The sequence below is a fragment of the Danio rerio genome, chromosome 16 (genome assembly GCF_052040795.2).
Source record: "Danio rerio strain M-AB ecotype USA chromosome 16, GRCz13ab, whole genome shotgun sequence".
Taxonomy (NCBI): Eukaryota; Metazoa; Chordata; class Actinopteri; order Cypriniformes; family Danionidae; genus Danio; species Danio rerio.
The window spans coordinates 14,106,394-14,132,500 of record NC_141036.1 but is presented as its reverse complement, the minus strand read 5'-3'; the positions used below and the strand labels follow the sequence as shown (position 1 = coordinate 14,132,500).

Here is a 26,107-nt window from a genome sequence, read left to right as displayed (position 1 = left end):
AAAGGCTCTCAAAGCATGCATCCGTGACTGAAATGCGACCTCCGGTGGACAGTAGCAGGCTGCAAAATGAGACGCAGATTCAGAGTTCCACCTTAGGTTATAAATTAGCAAGTGATTTAAATATTACAAGTGTAAACATTAGGTGAGCAGGTTACATAGAAACCCCGTGTCCTAACAACACGCTATGTGACGAGATTTGCAGTAATAAGCAATTAGGCTGTTTGCGACAGAAATTTAAATACAGCCATTGAGAAGCACAGAATATGCACTCACTCATGAAATGGTAAAGTTTATAATATAATTAATACATATTAAACCTCTTTAACATTATTAAATGTACATGATAAATCACTCATATGTGTTGGTTTTCAGTCTAAAGTTCAATTTCAAACGGTTTATTTTATTTTCAAGATCTGAGGGGAGCTCTTTGCTGCTGCATTCACTAGTATAAAAATGAATGTCACGTAAAATTGCATTTAAAGGGTCACGAAACACCAAAACACATTTTTTTAACTGTTGACAGTCGTATATGTGTCCCACACCGCTAAAAACACTACTAGGACACCTATATTTCACTAAAAAGTGTAAATTGGTTGTTTTTGCGTTATTTCAAGCAAATTCGTACTACTGGTTTGAAATGAATTTTTGAAGCTGCGTCACGGTCATGACATAATAGCGTTGTATTCCAGCGTGCAGACTGGGCGTCTGTGCCAGAGTGTGTCTTATTACATCTTACAGCCTGCTGCATTAATGCATGAGTAAAGTTTGGTTCAAACCAGTCAGCGCGCTCTATTGTGCAACTTCATTAATATTCATTACTGTCATAGTGTTTAGACGACAGAGACGCCACGTTGTGTTGGCAAAATAAGCGTGAAGTGTTGCTTTTATAGTTTGCTGCCGTTAAGTTTCGTTTTCTTTTTCTCTCTGTGAGAGCTCAGACGTGTGGATTAACAGTGTACGTGACGCTCGCCAACAATAACTTACGTGTCTAAGGAGGATTATTGTTTACCTGAGAGCTGTTCTCATCTGCAAACGCTGAGATCCGAATTCGCTTGTAGTCTCCTCTTAGTAAAGATGCGGCTCTAGTTGCTGTGAATTGTCCTGTCTCTACAGATTTGGTAAGTGAGCGACCAGTGCTCTTTGTTTATTCAGTTCGTATTTTATGAATTCCCTGAATAAAAGCCAAACTGCAGTTAAAGTCCACCATTTAATAATTTGGCAAATAATTCGACTACAGATGTAAACACAGTCACTTTGTCCGCTGTGGTTGTGTGTTTTGACTCTGAAATTCAGCGCGCCCAAATAGACACTCCCACACCATGCCTCTTTTCTTCTTCTGACACTCCCCCCTAAACAGAGCTGGACACGCCCACTTTTCTGACTTTTTCCAAAGTAAAGGTGTGAAAACACCCTGCTGAAAGAGGGGGTTTCATGGCCCTTTAAACTCACATTGTTAGCATTTAACACTGAATAGTGCACATGAAGTGTACCTGAGGAGATCTTGTCAGTTTTCTGTTGTTCAGCTGCAAGAAATAGTAAGTCGTTTGTAATATATCAGTTGGAGGTGTAGGTTAGAACAAAAACTCCTGGAATATGCAAAATATTCCTTCGTGTGCCATTGCTTTTATTTAGAACACGATTTAAATCAGCCTTTAGGCTAAATCATCAAACTCGCTCCTTTCAATAGAGTCTGGCTGCAGATTTGCACTTGCACCTTCAGGCTCAGGCAACCATGATTCCTTTGCAAGTGACGTCATTTACAATCACCACCTTTGGCTGCTTGTATGAAAAACAGCTCTGCACTAATGTTACACTTCATCTGTGTCACTTTTTTTCCATTAAGCGAGTCGAGACGTCCCTTTATCGAATCGATCTTGATATTATGATTGGAGGACCTATAAACTGGGCTGGGATCAAGAAGAGACTGTTGCAGCTGCACTGGGGGGGTGGGGAGGAGGTTGAGATTTGTCATGGAATACAACTTAGGTACTTGGAATTATTTGATAACGTCGCCACTGGGAACGCAAACGAAATGGAAACATACTTTCGGTTTATTTGTGCCGATTGCAAGTGACGTGACAGGAGAGTACAGGTGGCGATTGTAAATGATTTCACTTGCTTCACAAGGCTGAAGGTGCAAGTGCAACTCTGCAGCCAGACTCTTCTCGTTCCTTTTGGTCCTCAATCTGGCAACCTGTGCTTGGGTTTGTTATGATCCAACAAATGCGACACCTAGTTCAACCACTGGGTGTCAAGCTTACATACTGCACCTTTAAATAACATTAACAAAGATGAACAGTGTAATAAATATATCGTTCATTTTTTATGTGAAATTGGTGCTTCATTCGCAAATGTTTTATGCGATATTCCTGTTTTGAGCATAAGTTTAATTATTAAATAATTTGACTGAAAACAGTTTAAATATTTAGCTGAAAACGTTGACTGAGCATGAAATTATTTTTAAAAAGGGCGAGTTCCTCACTTTAATAATACCACAGACATAACTAAATCGATAAACTTTTAACCCAGTACTTCTGTGCTAATTTGACTTTTTGTAACAGAAATAATAATATTGTGCGGCTTAAAACACAAGGCTAAAGCTGTTTCAAAACAGCACGAGAACTGTTGTCTCTGGGTCAGACTGGGATCTAAATGATCATACGTGTCAAAGGTTTAATAAACAGAGAATCGCTTCATTTTGGAATAAGATTGTGTGGGTGTTTGTGCGGAGACTGATCTTTAAAACATTCATCATGCTGCTCTATTATTAGATAAAGGAAAATTAAACACAAAAACTCCTGAGCAAGTACCATTGATGGATATTTAGTTTGAAGTCTGTAAAGCGTTAGACTAATGAGTATAGATTCTAAACAGACATGAAACAGTATATAATGAAAAACAGAATGCAAATTTACTTCATCCACTCCTCTTTCAGACAGAGTAGGCAGAGCGAGACCACCTCCACGGACAGATTCTCATTAGAAAGAGCCACTTCGAGCTTATTCAGAAGAGTTGGACCTGAGACAGAAAAGACACACAATAAGAAAGACGCATTAAAGCCCCATTCACACAAAAAGAAAGCGACAAGCAACCATTCATTTCAATGGTGGCTTTGAGCGACAGTGACCATTGGCGATCAAATGTAGTGCGTCTAGCAATACGACAAAGCGGAGAATCCTTCATGCAAATATAGAGCAACTTTTGTGAGCGACAGCCAATAGGAGCATCAATAGAGCTGATGTGATCCTCTCTCAGCTCCGGTATTAGGGTTGTTGCTAGAAGGGATACAGCTGATTGTAATTCTGTAATAATTTACAAAATTCTTCATATTATTTATTTAATTATCCATTAAATTGTATTTTATTAAAATCTTCCCCTACTCTAATTCTAAACCCAACCCTCACAGTAATGTAAAAACATTTATTACACAGAGCATTTATCATATTATTTATTAAATTACAGATTAAAATGTATTTTATTAAGTCTACCCCTACCCTATCCCTAAAGCCAACCCTTACAGTAATGCAAAATATCAATTATTGTTGTACAGCGTCACAAAAATAATGCTATATTAATGACAGTATCCGCAGCTGTATCCCATCTAGACTTTTCCCTCATCAATCATTCATACCAGCATCTTTAATAGCTGCCTTATGTTGCTTAGTTGATGTTTATGAATGATATTCTCTGGCAGCGAATTCATATTTTTGACACTAAAAACAAGATTTTTACATAAGGCACTAAATATGAATGGAATTAGTACATAGAATACTTAATTCCAAAGATAAAAAATAAAAGTGTGCTCTGTCATTGTGGCTATTCATCTGCTGGAATTGCCTGTCTGTGTAGGCGGAGAATAGGCCCGGATTGGCTAATCGGGAGGACTGGGAGAATTCCCGGTGGGCCGGTCCGTTTTTTGGCCGCGAGGGCCGGTGTCCCTAGTTCCAGAATCTGTTGCTCTCAGCAGTCACACTTTTTAAAAATAATTTATTTATTTACTTGACCACAGCCTTCTTATTCATTATTTTACCGCAGCTCTGCTCTTTTTATCTATTTTCTCGTAGCCTCGTGAGCAGGATGCAGCCTGCAGGTTAATGATGATATAACTAGACAAGTCACCATTCAACGTACAGCTGTTGTGGTACAGTGGTTAGTACGTTAGATTATGACGCGGCCAACCTAGGTTCGGTCCTTGTCTAAGTAACTTTTTTTTTTTTCATTTTTATTGTTAAGACATAATACTGTAAGGGTTGTTGAACATTTGAAGTTCTAAAAGTTCTTTTCTCAAAAAAAGACGTGATAGTGTAATTAGAAACTGAATTGGAAATGACCTTATTTTAATATAGTCAGTGAAGAACTGAGGTGGGCCGGTCTGAGGCTTGAAACTCCAGGGCTGAAAAAGAGTCCCACTCCGGCCCTGGCGGAGAATACAACGAAGGTTTCTCACTCGTGTAGCCAGAGATCGCTAGAAGTTGTTAAAGGGTCACGAAACACCGAAACACATTTTTGAGCTGTTGACAGTCGTATATGTGTCCCACACTGCTAAAAACACTGTTAGAAAACAAATATTTCACTAAAAAACTTTCACTAAAAAGTGAAAATTGGTTGTTTTTGCGTTATTTCGAGCAAATTTGTACGTGACACTCCCATATCATCTCTCTTTTGCTCCTCCAACACTCCCCCTAAACAGAGCTGGACACGCCCACTTTCCTGACTTTTTCCAAGGTAGAGGTGTGAAAACACCCTGCTGAAACAAAGCGGTTTCATGGCCCTTTAACTCTACATTCAAATGAATGGTCAATTGTAGAATTATACAAATTTAGGGGCTTCAATCTCTGTGCTGTGTGAAGCTACACTGAGGCACAGAGCTGCAATGGCAAACAAGAGCACAAGTTTCTTTGTTGACCTCTGTAGTTAACTATTTTAATGAAATGAAATCACATTTAGTGTTTCGCCTCCAACATATTTGCTTTCAGTGGTAGGAAAACTCATTCGCTGTCAGTGAATATCATCATAAACATTACCCAAGCAAGATCAAGATTGGACCTAGGCATGGGACGATAACCGGTTACAAGGTTTACCGCGGTTTAAGTCAAGGTTTTAAAACTGCAAAAATGTTCTGTCATATAGTACATTTTTCTTACATGTTTTTTTTACAACTATTTTATTTAGTTTTTAGGGCAACAGTATCTCCAGCAGAAAAGGCCCCTCCACATCAAAAGCTACCGGTCAGCCTACGATTCAGCAAACATGTGAAAAACAAATCTCTTATGCACCAACATCCAAGCACGCTTCAGACCTGAAAAGTGCAGTGGCTTCTTTTATATCCAAAGGAAAAAAAGATATCCAAAGATGCCTTTTCAATTTTGTGTTTGAAGATAGCAGAAGCCATTCATTTATTTAAATTATTTAGGCTGATTTAATTACCAATCCAAAACATTTGAAATGTTTTTTAAAATATAATATATTGGGTTCAATAGGGGGAAATTTTCTTTAGTTTTTTTACCCAGACCTTTAAAAAGAACATAATTTAGAGCAGTAATCATAATACTGTGAAACTGTGATCTTTTTATCCAAGGTTATCATACCATCAGAATATTAAACCAACCCATGTCTAGTTGGAATTCCCACTAGCGACTTCAATCACTAGCCAGGGTGAAAGGCAGCTACAAAGTCACTAGTAGTGAGAATGGGACTTAAAGCGAACCCTTGGTGTCAAGACTTGTATGCCTACATCAGAGGTTGTGTTAGACTTTCTCATTGCCCGTCATTTTGACGGAGAGGGTTGTAAAAATTCTGTCATAACTTGTTATTGTTATTGACATTTAGGCTAAATTATTCATTTATTTATTTGACAAATGAACAAAAACTCCTATCTGCCTTGACCCTTGACAGTTTTAATTTTGTTCTGGCGGCTGAAGCTGCGTTCTGCTGCCACACTGGAGACCGGAATTACTAGAGCCACTTCAGCCAGCGTTTTATAGTTAGGAAACATTTCTCCTAAGGAAGTGATCAGAAGTTTGCTGGATTCTCTGATTGTGGGATTTACTGATCCTACAAGCACTCATTCGGTAGTGCTCAGCTGACGACGCACTTCAAAGCACCTGATCTCCTTGCTGCGACTTGGTTGGCCCGTAACAGCTGTCGGCGACTGATTTTTTTCTGTTTGTTCTTCATCGTCCACTGCATCACTTCCTCGTTTTCACCTTTATTATTATTATTATCACAACTATTTGGAAATATAAAGAAGTTTCTCATACTCAGCTCTAGTGACATTTTTACAACTGCGCAGTGCTGACAAGAGGTGACAAAACAAGGGCAATCGCCATCAGCTGGACAGGAGTGGGAATTACAGTTAGCAACAAATTACAACAGATCCCCCTCAGAATAATCCGTCAAATTGATGGATCACCTTCAGATTTTTTCCGTCACAGCTGAAAAAAATCTGTCAATGACGGAAAATATTCGGTTAACGCAACCTCTGGCCTAGATATAATGTAAAAGAAGTAAAAACATGACATTTACAATATTCTAAAAATCCTTGTTTACTTAAGACCAAGTGAAACTGTCACTGAATTGAAAGTTTAGCTCATTCACGGAGAGAGCTGGCGATCAGACAGTTTCACTAGAGTCAGTAAGTTCAGCGTTTAACATAAACAAATACACAGTGTCTTCTGCGACAGATGTTGAAAAGCATCGGCATCTTTGTTCCCTTTCATTTCTTTTCTCTGCTTTTTCTCAATGTATATTAAACTTGATTTCCTGAGGCATTTAATGTTTTAATGTTGGAGGAAAAAAAATACCGGTAATGAAAATTAACATCCCTTTGATTGAAAATGAGACATATGCACACAGACTTTTCATTTCAGCCAGCCAGCCAGCCGATTCCGGTGAACTGTCTTTCCATTATAAAATTACCACGTTTAAGGTGTGATTTCTTTAAAGATCAGTGATCCTTACTGCCTGATAGATATACGATATGAAGTGGGTTTCAGACCAGAGAAGAAGCACTGCATCAAATTCCATTTTCTATCATCACGTCTTTAAGATAAGACAGTTTATTACACTCCAATATTTTCAGTGGAGTTTCTGAACTAGCCTGATGCTACTGACGGCAATCGCACTTACGTGGTCTTTCATCTCGTTTTACACATGAACAACTAAATAATGCTTAAGTTAATTTAACTAAATGTATTTTAATTACATTACAATGTTGATGCTGTAAAAGGAACCTTATGAAATTGAAAATAGTCGCATTAATCTTTAACCAGAAGTTTATCAGTGGCTGAAAAACACTAGCTGTACATATAGCCCATTAGAAGCAAAAGCTGCACAATGTGGCACCATATCATAGTTTTGTATCACCATTTGTGCTGCATTTACAATAGAAATATATTTACAGAAAGAGGTGGAGCACCCAAATTGTGGATTTAAAAAACAAAAAAAAGCCTAAATATGTTGTGTTTTTTCTACAAATTTCACAGAGGCATCATTTACATTATATTAAGACATACAAACCTTCATATCAAGAGATCCCTTTAAAAAAGATTTCTGAGGGGCCATTAACATCATAATACTTTCAACCAAAATGACATACCTTTTCCCTGTTCATTTAAGAGACGACTGTGTTTTTGAATTGGAAATCACATAAACCTGTAAACGTGGAAGTCTTTGAAAGCGCAGCCACTGTTTGTCCATGTAAACACGCAACAAATGAGAGTCTAAGAAAGTGATGACATCATGTGCACGCATATAGGTGTTTAGAGAGCTGTAGATTAAAGGCTAGCACAAACAAACACTCTACAACGGTGGAGAACATGATAACATTGTTGTTGCACAAGTGTTTGCTAACAATCCATCAGCAAAGATTGGATTTACATCACATTATGCCGTAAAAGATCTTACACTCATTGCAAGTTCTACATTCACATCAACGCTATGTACTGTTTACTAACAAGATGACTACGCCAAATACTGGCCTAGTATTTGTTGTACAGTGCTTTTGCTAATATCTAAATGCAGATTGTGTAAAGGTGAAACTTTATTAAAACACAAGGGAAAAAATCGAGCATTTTGGCTAGAGTGTAAATCTAAAGACTAATAGCAACCCAACTGATGTTTGTGTTCACGCGCTTACCTTTATCTGTTGGTTGTGTGTTGGCACTGCTAATGTGGAACTGGTAAAGTGACAGAATGTCATCGTCTGAAACGGGGTTTACACAACCTCGCTCTGCGCTCAGTACATCCACCAGCACAGAAAACTCTGGAAGACAAATCGAGACGGAGAAAGACAGAGGTTAAACCTTCAGGAGGCTCTATCAGTGTGTTGAACTTCAAATGAACCTGACAAAGAGTTATGAAGCAGATTCGCTGTGTTTAGATAGAAAACAGTCGCACACAAGTTGGGAAATGGGATTTAAATCAAACTCTGACAAAGAACACCCTAAAACACTTAGTTGGAGGCCTCTGTTGCATATATGTATGTTTGTCTTGATAGAAATATTGTTAGATAAACAACATGTTCCCCTTGAGATGCTGGATGAAGATTAAGAGAGCGGGACTGAAGTGAGTGTTAATGTTTGCGTAAGTTTGACCCTCAACTACTGCAATGCCTCAGGGATGGCATGAGAATACAATGGGTTAATGGGGTCAGACCTCTTGGGGCTTTTTAAACATGTATTTTTCAACTACTTGTGGAAAATGTGTGTACAACAGAGGGTTTTTTCAATAAAAAGGTTTCTAAAGAACAGAAGATACCTGAGGAGCTGACGTGGGCTGGGATGGGTACGTCTGGACTAAGGCCAAGGAAGTTGCACCGATATGCTTCCTCATAGTGAGGACTGTACTGCACTGCTCGCACACAGCCAACTGGAAGCAAAGCCTGGGAAATGGTCACAAATAAGGATTAGAAGAGATTTAGCAAGATTTTCAGCTTCTACTTTAATAATGCTGTCCAGCTGAAGGTTTGGGCACAGCTACTTTTACTTTATTATTGCTATTTTTCTCATTTTGGAATAAAATTATCATCAGCATCATATATCATATAATATCATACCATGTCATATCATATATGATATTATGCCATATCATATCATATAAATGATAAAATAAAATAATAATGACTTAGAGAAATCATCCACTAAAATGTAAATGAGTTTTTTTAAGGCATAATTAGAACAGGAATCTTTTAACAATGCACAGTATAAGATATATAATATAATCAAATAAGATATTCAAGGATCACAGTGCAGTCCTGAAATTCTTATTCATTTTCATTTTAAGTCTTAAAACTTTCCCAAAATCAATCAAACCACTTCGTTTTACACTTTATTTTAAGCTGTTTTTAAATGAAAAGACGATAACATGAGTAAGAAAATTTCTCCCATATTTTAGCATTGCATTTTCATCGACATTATTTACATTAAATAGACATTTTACTTATATTTAACATGTTTTTTTATGTATAAAAAATCTATTTAAATTCTGTGTGGTCTAATTTATCCATTAAAAACATCTATTATATTATTTTATACATCAATTTTTTTAATTATTTATTTATTTTTTATTACTTTTTAATATAATGGTTAAACGTTTTACCTTTTTAATAACAATTCTATATGTTTTAATAAAATTTTTGGATCTGTAAACAAAGTATAAATTCATTTAAAAATACATTTTTAAATATACATTTCAAATATACTTTTCTCTAAAATACACAATTCTGAAGATCCTATACTCAAAAAAATGTTTGCTGTTTATTCAAACAGCTTATTTAAAGAGGTCCTATTATGGGTTTTTGAAAATGAGCTTCCATAAAGTGTGTGACACAGGTTGCAGATTTAACCGAGGGTAAAATCTGAAATTGCATCTTGTTTAAAAACATTGATTTTTTTAATAAAAGATTCAGCTCTGAGTCATTTAAATGATTTGTCGTTCATCTGGATTTTTTGCCTGTTCATATCGACGTTGAAATAAAACAATACTAAATATGAACTGCTGGATCCGGTAAAACGTGAACACGCCTTTCCCTTCAGACACTACCAGAGTGCGAGGGATTGTGGGATTGTGAAGATTAATATCAGTGAGAGATGGTCAGGCATGCGGCTGTGGGGAATAAAGAATCAAAGTTAATTTTCACAGCAACACCAGTATAGCCAACCTAGTGCTGTGTCTGTTCTGGTCATTTTTCTGGCGATTGATACAATAGTCTATCCTGCAGCACGAGATTTGCCGGTCTTTTGTTATTAAAAGTAAGATCAGCAAAGACTACTAATGCATGGGACTTTGTCAGTAACCATTTCTTCTTCCTCCAGATCCTGTTTCTCCTTCCTACAAAACGTGAAGTGTAATTAAAATTGTTGCTTTGTTTTCTGTGGTTTGCAAAATAAGTATTTAATTGTGTGTTATAACCTGTAATCGCTCAGATCGGTGCTTGTACTGTATCTCTCAGGTTAAATCTGTAAGGGCCATTTCACATATTGCATCCAGTTGAAAACACAACACATTTCTTCCTTTACAAATTTAAATGTGTCTTGTGCTTGTGTGGTGCGGTCAATTTTCAAAATAGTTCAACATTCACCACTGTGTGGATTAATACTGAATGTGTGTCATTGTTATTACTTGGGGTTGTGGTTATGGTTAGAGGAATATGCTGGTGTTTAACTGTATTGCTTTAATGCATTCCTGCATTGGGCTCACACATCTACTCTGTGCTTTGACTATGACTACTTCTTAACCATGCTGGGCATTTCTCTTCATCTAGCGCTGATTGCAAGGGTTCTCACGCAGTCGACCAATCACAACAGACTGGGTCATCGGACCAATCAGCACAGATTAGCACCACACAAAGGAGAGGTTTGGAACAAATGAATCACTAAACAAACCATGTTGGAATCGTTGGAATAATTAGGTACAAATAAATGCAAGTTATAAGACAATCAAAGTGTTTTTTGACCTTGTATGCATATCAGACTGCTGTTGAAGACCCCCAAAACCAAAATATGACCGTTTATAATGCAAAATAGGGGCTCTTTAAAAGGAGCTGAAATAACAGAATTTAATTCAACTTAATTGTTTTATGTTAAATACACTCACATTTCTAAACTAATAAGTAAACTTAATTCCTTCCTGTTGTCCTAACACATATCAATTGTGTGGATCCCAGCCTTTATTACAGTGTAAGAAGCAAATTCAGTGATGTTTGATGAAAATCTTGCATGCATAAGTGTTCAGCTGACCTTCAGCACATTGAAAGCTGACTGGATAAGACCAGGGTCTGCTCCTCTCCATATGACTTGGTTTCCCATGAGCACATGCCATGTCAACTGCCGGAAATCTGCAGTACCCAAGACCTGCCAGATGATCAAATATTATCTACTTGGTACAAATATCTACTTGGTAAACACAACTTGTTACTAGTATTCTTGTACACGTTTCTTCACCTGTCTTAAATGTCTTAGTGATTTGAATTTCGGCCCAATGTGGTCCTCTTGCCTTCTATCATCAAACTGAAAGTCTTTAGCCTGAACACTCTCTGACTGGCTGGACTGTGGGTTAGATCCGCCCCCTTCAGCACCATCCCAGCCACTCATCTCTTCCTCCTGCTCTGTTGAAGAATTAAACAAAGTGTGAATTTTCTTTCTGCCAAACATAGTCAAAATCTTACAATATACTTATGTCTTACATCAGGGGATCCTTATCTTTTCAGCGACCCCCAAAATAACAATGAGTGAAATAGAGAAACCTTGCACGCATCGCCACACACAACAATGGGCCAGAGGCCAGAGTTTAATCTTTGTTTAATTTTGGAGAACGCCCCTAAGAGATCCTCCTCCATGTTTAGTCAGGGCCTGTAGTTGTTTGTTATGTATGTTAGTGCTGTAGAGATGTCAGAAAGTTTAAACTTGTGTCATGAAATCTGATATGCTGCATATTGTTGTGTCTTTAATATAATATAATCTTCCCGGGTTCGCAATCCAATGGAAAAAAATGAACACGCTGATGGCTTTTTATTTGCATGTTGTTTTATTTTAACGTAACTATTAACTACTATTTTTATTTTCTGTAGGTTATGGATAAAATATGGTAGTTCTGATAGTTTAATAAAACGGATTAGATATTTGGAAATCACCAAGCGACTCCCCTTCATTGACCCCCACTTTGGAAAGCACTGCCTTACATGATATTGAACGGTTTATTCTCTAAAAGTGTGACTTTTCTTCTTATTGTGGTCAAACTAAAAATATTCTATTGCCTGAATACAAGATTCAGAGTGTGTGAATTAAAAATAAAATTGGTGCTGTGTCTTAAGCTAGGTTTATTGCACAAGCTTCAGCTGTGGAGACTAAATGTTCTCCAGGGATCTCATTTACAAAATAATAATAATAACAATAAAAATCTTGTTTAAAAACTACTTCTGTAAACTCCTTTGTTTTGATCCATCTGTAAATATGTGTGTATTATGAGGAAGACTGTCTTTTATATTTTTGAATTCTTGTTTGTACTCATTTGGGATTTAAGTGAGTCAAGTACTTCTGTTTGGTGAGGTTCTAAAAGACCCTTAGTTTGTGTTGCTCCAGGGAGGACTAGTGCTTAAAGAAGCGCTCTTTACAAAAAAAAAACAGGCAGCTTTACAACTCCTGTAAAGTTAACATCCATTGTTTAAATCATTAAGCTGATTTCCCAGTCTGATGGGAGCATTTTTAACTTAGTTTAGCATAGATTATTGCACTGGATTAGACCATTACCATCGTGGAAGACCATTGTGAAAGCAGGTGGCCACGTTGAAAGTTGCCTAGCTTTGGACTATTATCAGGTACTGCGTGATATAATTGCTCCTGTTATTTGCTGCGTCCCAATTCGCATACTATCCGTCCTAAATAGTATTTGAAAAGAGAATTAGCATGTCCCAAATCGTAGTATGTTGAAAAGAGTATGCCAAAGGTCCCAGATGGGTTACTATTTCCAGTCAAAATTTTAAGTGTAAAACCATCCACACTCTAAAACCATAAAAATAGTGGAGTTCTGCATCTGAAAATCTGTCTATAAGTGCTCTTTTCTCCAGATATGACTGGACGTAGTTGGGACTCAGAGAGGAAGAACGAAAGATGGGCTAGGTTGCATATTGGAGTGTTTGTGACAGTTGCTTTGCTTCAATATATTATTTTTGGATTGGATATACTCTGAATGATTAAATATTTCCCAAATTATGTTTAACAGATTGAGGAAATTTTTACAGTATGTCTGAAAATATTTTTTTGTCTTCTGGAGAAAGTCTTATTTGTTTTATTTCAGTTTTTGATTTTTTAAAGCCTTTTTAAGGTCAAAATTATTAGTCTGCCTAGTTAACCCAATTAACCTAGTTAAGCCTTGAAATGTCACTTTAAGCTGTTATAGAAGTGTCTTGAAAAATATCTAGTCAAATATTATTTACTGTCATTATGGCAAATCCGTTATTAGAAATGAGTTATTAAAACTATTATGTTAAGGAATGTGTTGTAAAAATCTTCTCTCCGGTAAACAGAAATTTGGTTAACAAAAAAAATAATAATAATAATAAACAAGGTGGCTAATAATTCAGCGGGGCTAATAATTCTGACTTCAACTGTAAATATATATATTGTGTTAATTTCATCACAAAAACAAGGAATATATTGTTTCCTATAGCTTGACACAAACAAAAGTTGACAGGTCCTCTGTGCTAGTAATGTGACTAAAACTGAATCCATTCGTTTAATAAATGAACAGCACATTGCTGTTGATGACAAAAAGATGAGACTAAAATGTAGTAAAAAAATATATATATATATTACCAACATTACAATTTGTTATAATCGGCTGCATTAAGCTGTTCATTCATTAGATGAGCGAATCGGAGCGCATGCATACTGGCGCAGCAGACTTGTCAAGTTCCTTTTTGTGTCAAGCCATTTTCATTGATGAAATAAACACTGCAGTTCAGATCATTTGAAGTAACTAGATGAGCCTGTGTTATTATGTTATATATTATACATTATGTTATATGATGTTATTTTATATATATATTATGTTTTGCTGGTTGTTATCTGAAAATAACATACATTGGAATGTATGGATTGACCAGTCAGAATCAAGTATTCCAGGGAGGCGTGTAGTATATAAAATAACAGATTAAAGTTCCCAAAAGTTCATCAGTAAATGACAGGACAGCTGTTAGTTTGGCAGTCAGTTGGGAAAGGAAAAATGTGGGTCAGACACCCAGTTGAAAAAAATCTATTTGTTAGGAGACAAACTCATTTAATCCTACGGAATCAATAACCTCATGTGATTCCAAATATCCACACACATTTATTTAGATTCTATTTACATCTGGCTGTGTGCAAAAAAAAGGAATTTATTAACAACAAATCTTAAATCTCTTGCTGTTTTACATACATCATTATATATAATGATTTAATGGATTCAGTTACCAGTTTGTCTTTCAATAAGAACGAGTGTATCTTCTGTGGGTGCTCCTTCCAAAAGTTTCTCTGTTAACCGACTGCCACAAGCTTTCAGCAACCTACAACACAGAGAATTAAAGAGGTCAGATGATGCAATTTGATTCTTTCCTTTGTCTTTGAAGTGTTGCAAGCTGTTTGTTCACAGATAAGATCTGTGACGTCTAAATAAAGAAAGACTGAACTCTGAAACCCAGAGATATTCTATATAAAGTTAAGACTTGTCTGCTCCTTCCTAAAATGCCAGAAAACCCTGACAAATCTCCCTCAGACAGTCAGAGAGATTGTAAAAATATGACCCAAAATATTTTTGCAAATATCAGAACAGGTACATTTGTGATGCTAGTAGGAAAGCTAAATAAAGATGCAATTGAGATATTACACCAGACAATGGCGAATTAAACAAGAAATTGACTGTGTCATATAAAAGGCAAAACAAATTATGACAAAAAAGTTTGAATTTATAAGAAATAAAGTTGTAAATTGGTTTATAAAAGTCTAAATCTAACAAAAAAATCTTACATAAAATTACAATTATGATAAATATATAGTAATTTTGATATTTAAAGACAATTATAAGACATAAAGTAGGACATGAGCCACAATTATGACTTAAAAAATGTGTAACTATGAGAAATAAAGTCATAATTATAAAAAAATAAATTTGTAGCTTTGATATTAACACTACCTGACAAACGTTTTGTAATCTATCCAAGTTTAAGGAAGAAAAAAAAACTTGACCTCTAGTCGATCATTTGCTTTCAGAAGTGGCTAATATGAAAGGCACAGGCCTCTAGATTACGCTTATTTTATCAAAAATAAAATGTGATCAGCCTTGATTTTTAATGATTTAATTAGGACAGTAAGGTCTGACTTTACTTAGACAAAAGTCTTGTCACTTAACAGAAATAATGTCCAGTATGTAATATAAAGTCATGGAGCAGTGGAAAAAGAATTAATATTGTGTATGACTCCTTTGAGCTAGGAGGACTGCATCCATACATCACTGCAATGACTGCAATGATTCATCTGAAAAATCGACCTTCTTCTACTTTTCCAAATGATCAACTCGAAGTCAAGTTATTATTTGTTGCTCTTACAAACTGGGATCGACACAATTATGAAAAAGTCACAATTATGAGAAATAAAGTTGCATTTTTGACATATAGTGCATAGGCCAATGTATCACAATAGCACAAAATCATTTTGTTAATAAAGTCACAATTGTATAAATGCCTCATTTTTTTAGTCAAAAAATAGGAATTGTGAGAAAGTCACATTCATAAGATGTAAAGAGCAATTAAGAGACAGAACAGCCTAATTTATACGCAAAATGTCAAAATTATAAAAAAAATAAAATCACAATAAACAATATAGAGGATCAGCTATGAAAAAAATGCATTAAAAAGTACCAATTGATCATTTTTAGTTAGGTGACCCTCGGCAGAGGATGCCGGACAAAAAAATAATGGTAGCTGCAATGGTAGCTACACTGGGATCTCCATAGAAACGCAGCACAAACCGGTCATATTTACATCTGTTTTAAGCCATGAATATTTGAAGCCACATTATTATGTACCTTTTTATCTGTTGGCATGTTTTTTTATAAAAAATTTTTTTACATTGTATGCACTGGAGTTAATACTATCTATACTTTTTGAAATTTAATTATTTTGTTTTTGTCTTTTTTTACATTAATTTGCCATATTACTTATAAATAAATTTATTTAAAAAAAAATAATAATAAGCTATGAATATATTTGGATTAACAGAACAAAACCCAGATATTAGCACAAACAGTAAATTGTGGGCACTTGCGATCCATATACTGCACCCGCAACCATTTTTCAGTCATTTAAAACCATCATGTCCCTATCAAAGCTCCAATTCTTACATCTAACAATATTGGATATTCCTAGTGATTTAATCATTAGTGACGGTGTTAAATCACGTATAGTTTTTGGTTTTATATTTGGCGTTGGTTTCTTTTACATAGATTAACATTTGCTGGTAGGAAATATCTATTCTGAGGTGCTCAACCCTGTTCCTGGAGATCTAGGCTGTTTTTCAATATGCGTTCATCAGCGGTCTTGCGTCCTCATGTTCTCGTGTAACGTCATCATCAGCAGCCAAAGTTCAGTTCCAATACTCAAGACCGCAAGAACAGAGGACACGTGAAACTTCCCGGATGTGTTCTTGATATCGAGGATGCAGCAATGCAGATTTGGCACCTATCTCGCTCTAGAAGTCCCAGAAGTCATTGCGACTGGAAATGGGAAGCGCAGCATTTTATATAGATTTATTATAAAAGTTTAGAGATATCACTTTTTTACCTCAGGAGTTTCCCTAAATGAAACGGTGAATATAAACATTACCATGGACATCTTAATAAAGAAATAAACACATCAAGGGTGTTTATTGGCTGAAATTCGTATTAAAATCTATTTTATTTATATTGTGCAGAGTATATTAATAATGTTTTATGCACAGTATATATTTTGCAACGGGCAAAAACAATAAATCCCTGTATGAGTGCTGTAATGTTTAAACAATATTCCATTAAAAACATGTAAAGGTCATGTGACCATCAGGAAGAACGCAGCATCTCATTTCTCACAGAATGCGTTTTCTGTCCTCGCAGTCTCCCGAGTTCGTTCTTCCGAGCACACCTGGCAAGACCGATCTCCACAAGAACGCAAGTCTGTTCTCTGCGTTCTGGGAATTGAGAAACAGCCCCACCTTCATTCAGAGTTCAGCTGCAACCCTGATTAAACACACCTGTTTGTGATTACCAGGTGCTACTTAAGATCCAGCTTAGTTGGTTTAGTTGTGTTTGATAAGGGTTGGAGGAAGGTAGATCTCCAGAAACAGGGTTGAGCAGCCCTGGGGCCTTATGTACGAAGACTTGCGTGGAAATCTTACTAAAACATTGCGTACGCACAAAGCTGTAAATGTGCGTACGCAGAAAAAAATTCAGATGTATGAAACACTGCGTACGCCGAATCTCACGCATATTCTTTTGTACATCTGAATGAACGTGAAACTGAGCGCAACATGCACGAGCACAAAACCCCTGCCTGCCTCCTCCCCCGTATGAATATGCTAATGACTATGCTAATGGCAAAACCCAACGAAAAAGCAATGTCAAAGGCAAGCAAAAAGAGAAACTTTGAACAGAATGTGAATTGGAGGTGCTGCTTTCGGAGGTAGACCGGAGAAAAGCGGTGTTATTTGCAAGTCTGTTCTCCGGAATTAACAACAAAAGAAAAAAATAGAGTGGGAGAGTTTAGCTGATGCGGTCAACACAGTTGGGTCTGAACATCGCACTGAGTGCATTAAAAAGAAGAAATAGTGTGGTTTATATCTGTAAAATGTTACAGGACGCTTAACAGTTTCAGTGGCGCGCTCGTAAGACGCTTAATCATGAATTGATACGTTCAAGCATGGACTCGGCTCGAATCCAGCGTCTGATGAATTCTTACTTGTTTTTTCCCCGCTACATATCAGATTTTGCCAACTATTTATCACGAGAAAGACAAGTAGGAATCATCAATAAGTTCATATCAATAAGCATCATATTTTATTTGCACATTTATTGAATGGAAATGTTTCTGATTCACGTATGCAAATTCATCTTCAGATAGTGTCTTTATAGCAATGTGCGTGCGGTAGATCGCTCAGATTACATTGGGAAAACAGGCGACTGCTGCAAATTGTGCTTTAATGTTTAGCTGGTCAAATGTATGGTATGGAAACCTTATATACCTGCTGAACCCGTCTCATACAGCTGCCATTGCAAGGCTCAGACACTTTGTAGAGAGGAATTTAACACAACTGCCTCTAGGAGTCGCCAATGGAAATAAAACAGACATGTACAAAAATGTGCATACGCCTGCCAGAAAGCTGCCGTGAAGGTGCGCACATTCCCACGTTCAGTTCATTGTTAGTAAATCCAAACGTGAGCGATTCTGAGCGTGAAACCTGGCGTACGCAAAGTTTTTGTGCGTACGCAGCGTTGATACATGAGGCCCCTGATCTATTCATTCACTTTTGCTATTTATATTTTGACTTTCAATTCATACTTTAACTGCACTTGACCTGCAAATTAGAATAGAAACTGTATAAAAACGTTACAAAATCTGAAAGTTATAAGTGCCATGGATTGTTATGGGTCCATGATGCTACCATTGGCATAAATCCATAAAGTTATTCTTTCTTTCTGCTCTTTCTCTAAAGGAATTCTGTAGAAGCGCAGCTCAGGTGTGTCTCCTTGTCGATTAGTAATGCTAAACCTTATTGCACTACCATTATCTGGCTTTTTACTACCATTATCTGCCAGGGGGGCGTTCCTCTAATGGTGTGAAGACACGTGAAAAATATAAATTGTGAGTAATTTAATTTGACCATAAAGTGATATAGTGTCAATATAAGCGATTATCAAAGTGTGTGTGCTCTGTACCAGCTGAATGAGGAGTGCAGACTGTCCCACAGATTGGGATGCTGTGTCAGAGAGGTGAGCGAACGGGCTGCGTTTCCACTGCGCTGGTGAGGAAACACTGCCGGAGAGAAGGTACTGTTCATCCGCAGAGCCCTCTGAGGACACACACACTGCTCGCTGTCAAACACCTGCAACACAACAACCAGCACAGCACGTTGTCATTGAGCATTCAGGATCTCCACGCTTCAACAGACTCTCAGTCGATCATTGCTCCACTACCTTGAGCGCTGTGTTCTGGAGACTCTGAATGGTGAGCCGCAGGTGGCGTAATAGAAACGGCCACGAGTTGATAAGGTAAATCCTGTCCATGGCCACCACCACGATGCTGTACCAGCGCTGAAAGCCCCGTGCCAGGTTGTCTTTGATGAAAAACGTATGAGAGAAAACGAAGCCATGCTGTTCGTCTCCGAAGAAGATTGGCCCCTCGCGACCAGGACAAACCTGCAGGAGAAGATTATATATAGTGTTGAATTTTTATAAATTATTATATAAACAGTTGAGTCAGAATTATTAGCCCTCCTTTGAATGTATTTTTTTTTAAATATTTCCTAATGACGTTTAACAGAGCAAGAAAATGTTGACAGTATGTCTATTTTTTTCTTCTGGAGAAAGTGCTTTCACACCTGTGTGAAATAGCTAAAACAAGTCATGATTGAGTAAACTCTTGTCACATTGGTCAGAGTTTTATGGTTTATTTTGGGTGGGTTTGTGGTGTTTGACACAAGACGTGTCTGAAGAGTGAGGAGGAATGCGGTGGGGAGAGGTGTGAAGGGTGTGTATTTGAGGACCGGGAGGGAGATGCACCATTACCGTGAGATTATCACTCGTTTGCAGACAGCCGGGAGTCTCTGTGCATTTGCGGGAGACTCCTGAAACTTCCGGGAGACTTGGGATGTCTGGAATGACCTCCCGCTCTACTCATAATACTCTCTTCATATAACCGTATGCCTATTACATATCCATAAAACACTGTGATATAGCCGGGCTGGGATGGTATTGCTTTCTCACTACAATCAATCCGCTCCAAAGTTTGCTTCAATCGAGCCGAGACCACCTCATTCAGGCGATCTCGGAGCGATTGATTTGGTGCAGATCCGAACGTGATTGCTGGATTCACATATGCCAAACGAACCAAACTAACTGGGCAAATGAGACAGGTTCCGAAACAAAAGTCTAGGTGTGAAAGCAACCTTATTTAATTTTAATAAAAGCAGTTTTTAATTTTTTAAACACCGTTTTAAGGTCAAAATTATTAGCCCCTTTGGGCTATATTTTTTCGATTCGAGTCTACAGAACAAACCATCATTATACAATAACTTGCTTAATTACCCTAACCTGCCAAGTTAAGGCTTTAAATGTCACTTTAAGTTGTATAGAAGTGTCTTGAAAAATTTCTAGTCAAATATTATTTACTGTCGTCATGGCAAAGGTAAAAAATCAGTTATTAGAAATGAGTTATTAAAACTGTTATATCGAGAAATGTGTTGAAAATTTTTTATTTCTGTTAAACAAAAATTGGGGAAAAAAATAAACGGGGCTAATAATTCTGAGTTCAACTGTACATATTTGTACAATAATTCTGTCTGGTTTTCAAATCTGATTGGCTGATAGCCGTGTGATATTCTGCAATATCAGACCTTGTACAGCTTCCCCACTCTTCTGTATTACTCCAGCCACATACAGTGACAGCAGATCAATAAACTCACAACAGTTTGATAAAAATATTGCAGCTGTTGGACAACATACTGTACTTTTGAGGCGAGAATGTAGTTGTTTAGACTACGACTATTCTGTGTATTTTTAAGGATAGTGCCTATTTTAAATATTAGACAAATATTAGACTTTATTTTTTAACATCCTTAGATATAATGTTGCGATGCTTAAAAATAAAGTCTAATTTTTGTAAAATATAGTTGAAATTATGAGGTATACAAGTGTGAATGTGCACAATAAAGTAAAAATACAAATACACAATTCTGAGAATTAAAGTTGCATTTACAACATATAAGTCAGAAATATTTGTCATATAAGTCACACAAAAGTGTAGTTTAACATATAAGTCAGAAGTGAAGTTTATTTAATTTCGAGAGGTTAACTTATGCATGACTACCAATCAGACGATTCCTAACTCACTATAAATAGCCAGGGTTTTTACAAGTTATCTTCGTCTCAAAGAATGCGTCAAACTACAAAAACACTCCAGCTCCAAAAAGCTACAGCATTGCACTATTTAGCTTACTAATAAGGAAAGAACCAACAAACAACTACAACTACAGCCAGAGCCCTATTCTCCTCGAGACTTAAGCCACCACTCAGTGCCATTCAGCCCCGCCAGGACTACAATCGACCCTGAGGTCCTGCAAAGGTCTGGCCGGCCCGCCAGCTTTTCCACCATTTAACCATAATGCTAACAATGTAATCTCCTCTGCTGTCAATATAATCAGTTACTATTTTATTCTGTGTTTCTTTTCAAACAAACTGGTCAAAAGAAAAAATTATTCAAAAATAACATTTCTTTCCAACTTTAAAAGCTGTGTAGGTGTAGGCCAGCTAGTAGCTGGTGTAGGCCAGCTAGTAAGTGCTGTGCAGGTAAACCTCACTCCTCTGACCTCCAAAGTACTCTAGCAACAGACTCTAGAGGCCATGGTCTTCAGGCTCCTTGGTAGAGCAACAAACTCCCACGCGGAAAGTCGCCGGTTCGATCCCAGCTCATAGCGGGTTGGGTGATGTAGGGTCTACAGGCTAACACATAGATGCTTTTATCAAATTTTATTTTTAAAATGGTCACAAAGGCCGCATTTACACTGCATGGTTCAAGTGATTTAATTCCGAACAAATCACATGGATTCCGATTTACTCAAATCAGATTCAGGCCTTGTTCATATGTGGAAATTTATGATATGAATCGGATCTGTGATCTTGTGTCTGCAGTGTAAGCAGGTAGATCGGATTTTCACCTGTCAATGCGAGTCATTTAAAACCGTAGCAAATGACGTCAAGTCTGACACTTTCATTTCAGAACAGACTTCAGCAGAGACCCAAACCTCAAATCACATACAAGAGGACTTAAACAGCTTTTATACTGTCATGTAGCACAGGTATTTAAGCATGTTAACGAGAGCGAGAGAGCGCAGTGTCAGCCACGTGACGTAACCAATATAAACTAATATAAAACAAAACCGGAATTGACCATCAAGATCTGCAGTGTAAATGCAGCCAAAAACACAACCACATACCTCACAGCTGAGACTGCGCACACATGCCTGTCGCACCACGCTGAAGAGCTGAGGCTGCCGGGGATGTTGATGGCTCAGATAGCGGATTCCTGTCTCACCGTCCACACTCACAAAGCCTGGGTGAGACGCAGGTAAAGAGCGACAGCCCTGACAAGAGAAACACAGATACTGTATTAGACTACAAATTTGTGGATTCACATTTGGGTTATGATGATGACACTCCCCTCTCGCTCACCTCACACATGTCCGCTCTCTGTGTGGCAGAGCTGTTGGCCCTCATGGTGAGCCCTTCACCCTCTCGGTCAGCCTCCCGCTCTCGCTCTCCGGGAATGGCTGAGCCCGGCTGTGGAGGTGAAGGGGACGGAGGGTGGACGGCTTCGGTACAAAACAGCGTCCGTGGGCCATGGAGCTCACAAAAGTGGCACAGGGCAACTAAAGCGTTCATCTGGAGGAAACAAACATATTCTTATATGAGATTATGAATTATCAGCTTTATAGATTTTAGAGATATAGATTTTGATATTATGAGTTTGGTTTACAGCACAGGTGTCAAAGCCAGTTCCTGGAGGGCCGCAGCTCTGCAGTTTAGTTCCAGCCCTAATTAAACACACCTGATCAAACTTATAGAGTCTGTGGCTGTTTCTCAATATGAGTTCTTCAGCGGTCTTGCGTCCTCGTGTTCTCGTGCAACATCATCATCAACTGCCTAAGTTCACTTCCAATACTCAAGACTGCAAGTATGGAGGACGTGTGAAACTTCCCGGATGTGTTCTTGATATCGAGGACGCACTGATGCAGACTTGAACACCGAACTCGCTCTGTAAGTCCCAGAAGTCATTGCGACTGGAGATGGGAAGTGCAGCATTTTATTTAGATTTAGTATTAAAGTTCAGAGATATCACTTATTTACCTCAGGAGTTTCCCTAAATGAAACGGTAAAAGTAAACATTAACATGAATATCTTAATAAAGGAATAAACACATTAAGGGTGTTTGTTTGCTGAAATTCGTATTAAAATTGGTTTTATTTATATTGTGCAGAGTATATTTATAATGCTTTTATACAAAGTATATATTTTGAAGAGGGGAAAAACAATAAATCGTGGTATGAGAGCTGTAATGTTTAAATAATTTTCATTTAAAACGCGTGAAGATCACGTGACCATCAGGAAGAACGCAGCATTTCATTTCTCAAAGGACGCGTTCTCTGCCCTCGCGGTCTCCTGAGTTCGTTCTTCCGAGGACACCTGGCAAGACCGGTCTCCACAAGAACGCAAGTCCGTTATCTGCTTTCTTGGAATTGAGAAACAGCCTGTCAGTCTTGTTTGAAACCAACAGGTAATGCCACAGTCACATTAGAATTTGAGAATGCAAAATTCTGTCGTACAGTGCTGCAAAAAGAGGCGGTGTTAAACAAGATGATTAGACATTTAAAAACAGCGAGCGATTGTTCCATGATTTAAATTTCTGTGCAGAAAGGTCAGAGCGGGAGAGGTCTCACGCAATCATGTGATGTGATTTTGCAGGTCAGAGTTCACCAAACTTGAAGTTTGCAATGCAGCATATTGCAAAACTTATCACACGAGCTTGCGTTTCCATTCTGACGCATTTGCGTGCGTATGAATGTAAGTCTATGGGGAGAAAAGTGCAGTGTGATTGCAGCTTCAGTGTGTTGAAGCAGGGCTGGAACTAAACCATGCAGGGCTGCGGCCCTGCAGGAACTGGCTTCGACACTTGTGGTTTAAAGGGGTAATTCATCCAAAAATGAATATTTACTGACTATTTACTCACCATGTGGTTCTTCTAAACCTTCATGAGTTTCTTTATTTTGTTGAACAGAAAGGTAGATATAATAAAGAAAGCTGAAAACGTGTAACCTTTGGCTTCCATAATAGGAAAACAAGTATTATGAAAGTCAACGGTTACAGGTTTTTGACATTTTTCTAAATATCATCTTTTCTGTTCAACAGAAGAAAGAAAGTCTTAATGATTTGAACCAAGAAAAGAGTAAGTATAGGATGACAGAATTGTCATTATTGGGTAAACTGTCCTTTTAAAGCTGCACAATAATCTGCTTGTTAAGTCATAATGTATGGAATACTGTTTCCTGGTCCAAGTCACTACTCATTTGAATCGAGCAAATATTTGTTTATGACCACTTTTTATTTATAAAACACTTGGTAAAGTGAACTTCTTACAAAGTCAGAATGCACCACGGCGGAATGAACCACCAATTACTCAATTACAGTTACTCAATTATTCAAGGACTAAGCTGAAGTTCTCTGGACTTCCACCAATATTTTACCAATTTCAAAAAAAAAAAAATTCATCTGAGCCATCTGATATTAGGCATGGATCTAAATATATTTATCTTAACTTTCAAAAATATTACTGTGCTCTGTGTGTTGCTACTGGTACCATTTGATGAGAGTGCTTGGACCTGAAAGCTGTGTTGCTTGACGGTAGACCTAACAAGCGAATAGCATTTCGACATCTTCACAGTAATGAGAAATAAAGTTTCACTTGTAAGATATATCAAATAGAAGCATCCAATTGTGAGAAATACAAGAGCAAGTACGACAAGTAAAATTAAAATTGAGAAACAATGTCACAATTAATGTGAGAAATAAAGTCTTAGTTGTTATAAAATTAATTTGTAATTGTAAAATATACAAGAGTAAATATGATAAATAAAGCTGCAATTTTAAGACAGTCAAAATTATGATAATTAAAATTGCAATTATAATAAATAAAGGCAGAATTATGTTGTGAAATAAGGTTGTAAATTGTAAGGTTTAAATACAAAACTGTGAGAAAAAAATGCAATTGTAAGATATAAAATAATTATAAGATATTACATCATTGTTAAATATTCCTTAGATTTATTAGACATCAAAATGTGTGCTACCTCAATAACTGAAACAGTCACATCACAGTGTTGAGGAGGGATTATTGTAGGACTGTGCAAAATATTACAATTGTTGAAATATCACAGATGTATATATCATGTTATAAATATTGCAATGTTAATAAACTATTTGATATAAAAGTATCCTTGTGTGACTTCCACTAGCACTTTTTGAAATAGATTCACAACTGTGAGACACAAAATAAGCTGCAATTCTAAGACACACAGCTGTTTAAAATATAAAGGGTTGTTATATTTAAAAATATAACAACCCTATTCTTATCCATAATCTTAAGATTTCGTTAAAGGAGTGAAAAAAAAAACATTCAACAAAAGTAATTAAGGAAGTCATCAGCAAATTTAATTATAACAATCCAGTATACGTATGTTACAACATACAATATAACGCCTTAGTTATGTAGAAAGGTATACGACATATTTGTTCATTTTTATGTATTCACAAACCTAAATAAAAAGACACACGTTCCTTACCTGTGTTAGCTGCGTGGAGCTTTAGCGCCGACTGGTACTTACAGTAAATTATGAACAACTGAACATTACATTACAAAGCGTTGACAATGGCAACCATCTACAGGTTCTGCATGTTCATCAGCCTTCCTTACAATTTAACGTATAACTACTATTCAACATAAATGGGTCGCTATTCTCATCGATACAGAGCTTAGTAAATTTATCCTGAAACGCGATCGTAATTAATAGTTTTATTGTGTTTATGTTGTCCTTTTCAGTCTTGTGTGTCATGTGATGGGAAAGTCACGCGCTTAGATCACAACAACGCGTGTGTGTGCGTGACTCACAGCTGCTCTTGTCTCTCACGCTGAACAGCCATCGGTACAGTCCAAATAATCCACCAAAATGTTCTTCTGGTGTTTTTTACATGGTGAACGAGGTATATTTTGATATTCGTAATTGACGTGAGCTCTTCCGTAATCCCCGAATGCCTTCGAGCAAGCCTTGATCCTTGAGTG

General features: G+C 37.1%; 1 protein-coding gene across 4 annotated transcripts in view; it reads right to left on the bottom strand.

The window, feature by feature from the left end:
* The window catches only part of flcn (folliculin), a 27,744-nt gene extending 1,638 nt beyond the window's left edge, over positions 1–26,106 (bottom strand). The window contains exons 1-11 of one of the 4 annotated variants that reach the window (XM_087286234.1): positions 25,937–26,106; positions 22,447–22,656; positions 22,212–22,358; positions 19,195–19,416; positions 18,937–19,103; positions 14,448–14,539; positions 11,442–11,605; positions 11,238–11,351; positions 8,758–8,881; positions 8,138–8,263; positions 2,916–3,018 (exon numbers count right to left, since the gene is read on the bottom strand). In XM_087286234.1, coding sequence (XP_087142360.1) covers positions 2,916–3,018; positions 8,138–8,263; positions 8,758–8,881; positions 11,238–11,351; positions 11,442–11,605; positions 14,448–14,539; positions 18,937–19,103; positions 19,195–19,416; positions 22,212–22,358; positions 22,447–22,656 — 1,469 coding nt within the window. In that variant the 5' untranslated portion in view covers positions 25,937–26,106. Of the gene's footprint in view, positions 1–2,915; positions 3,019–5,162; positions 6,566–6,626; positions 8,264–8,757; positions 8,882–11,237; positions 11,352–11,441; positions 11,606–14,447; positions 14,540–18,936; positions 19,104–19,194; positions 19,417–22,211; positions 22,359–22,446; positions 22,774–23,921; positions 24,425–25,610; positions 25,893–25,936 lie in introns of those variants that run through there. The other 3 variants (NM_001040373.1, XM_087286235.1, XR_015510618.1) reach the window with 3 other exon arrangements.
* Position 26,107: the final 1 nt, after the last annotated feature.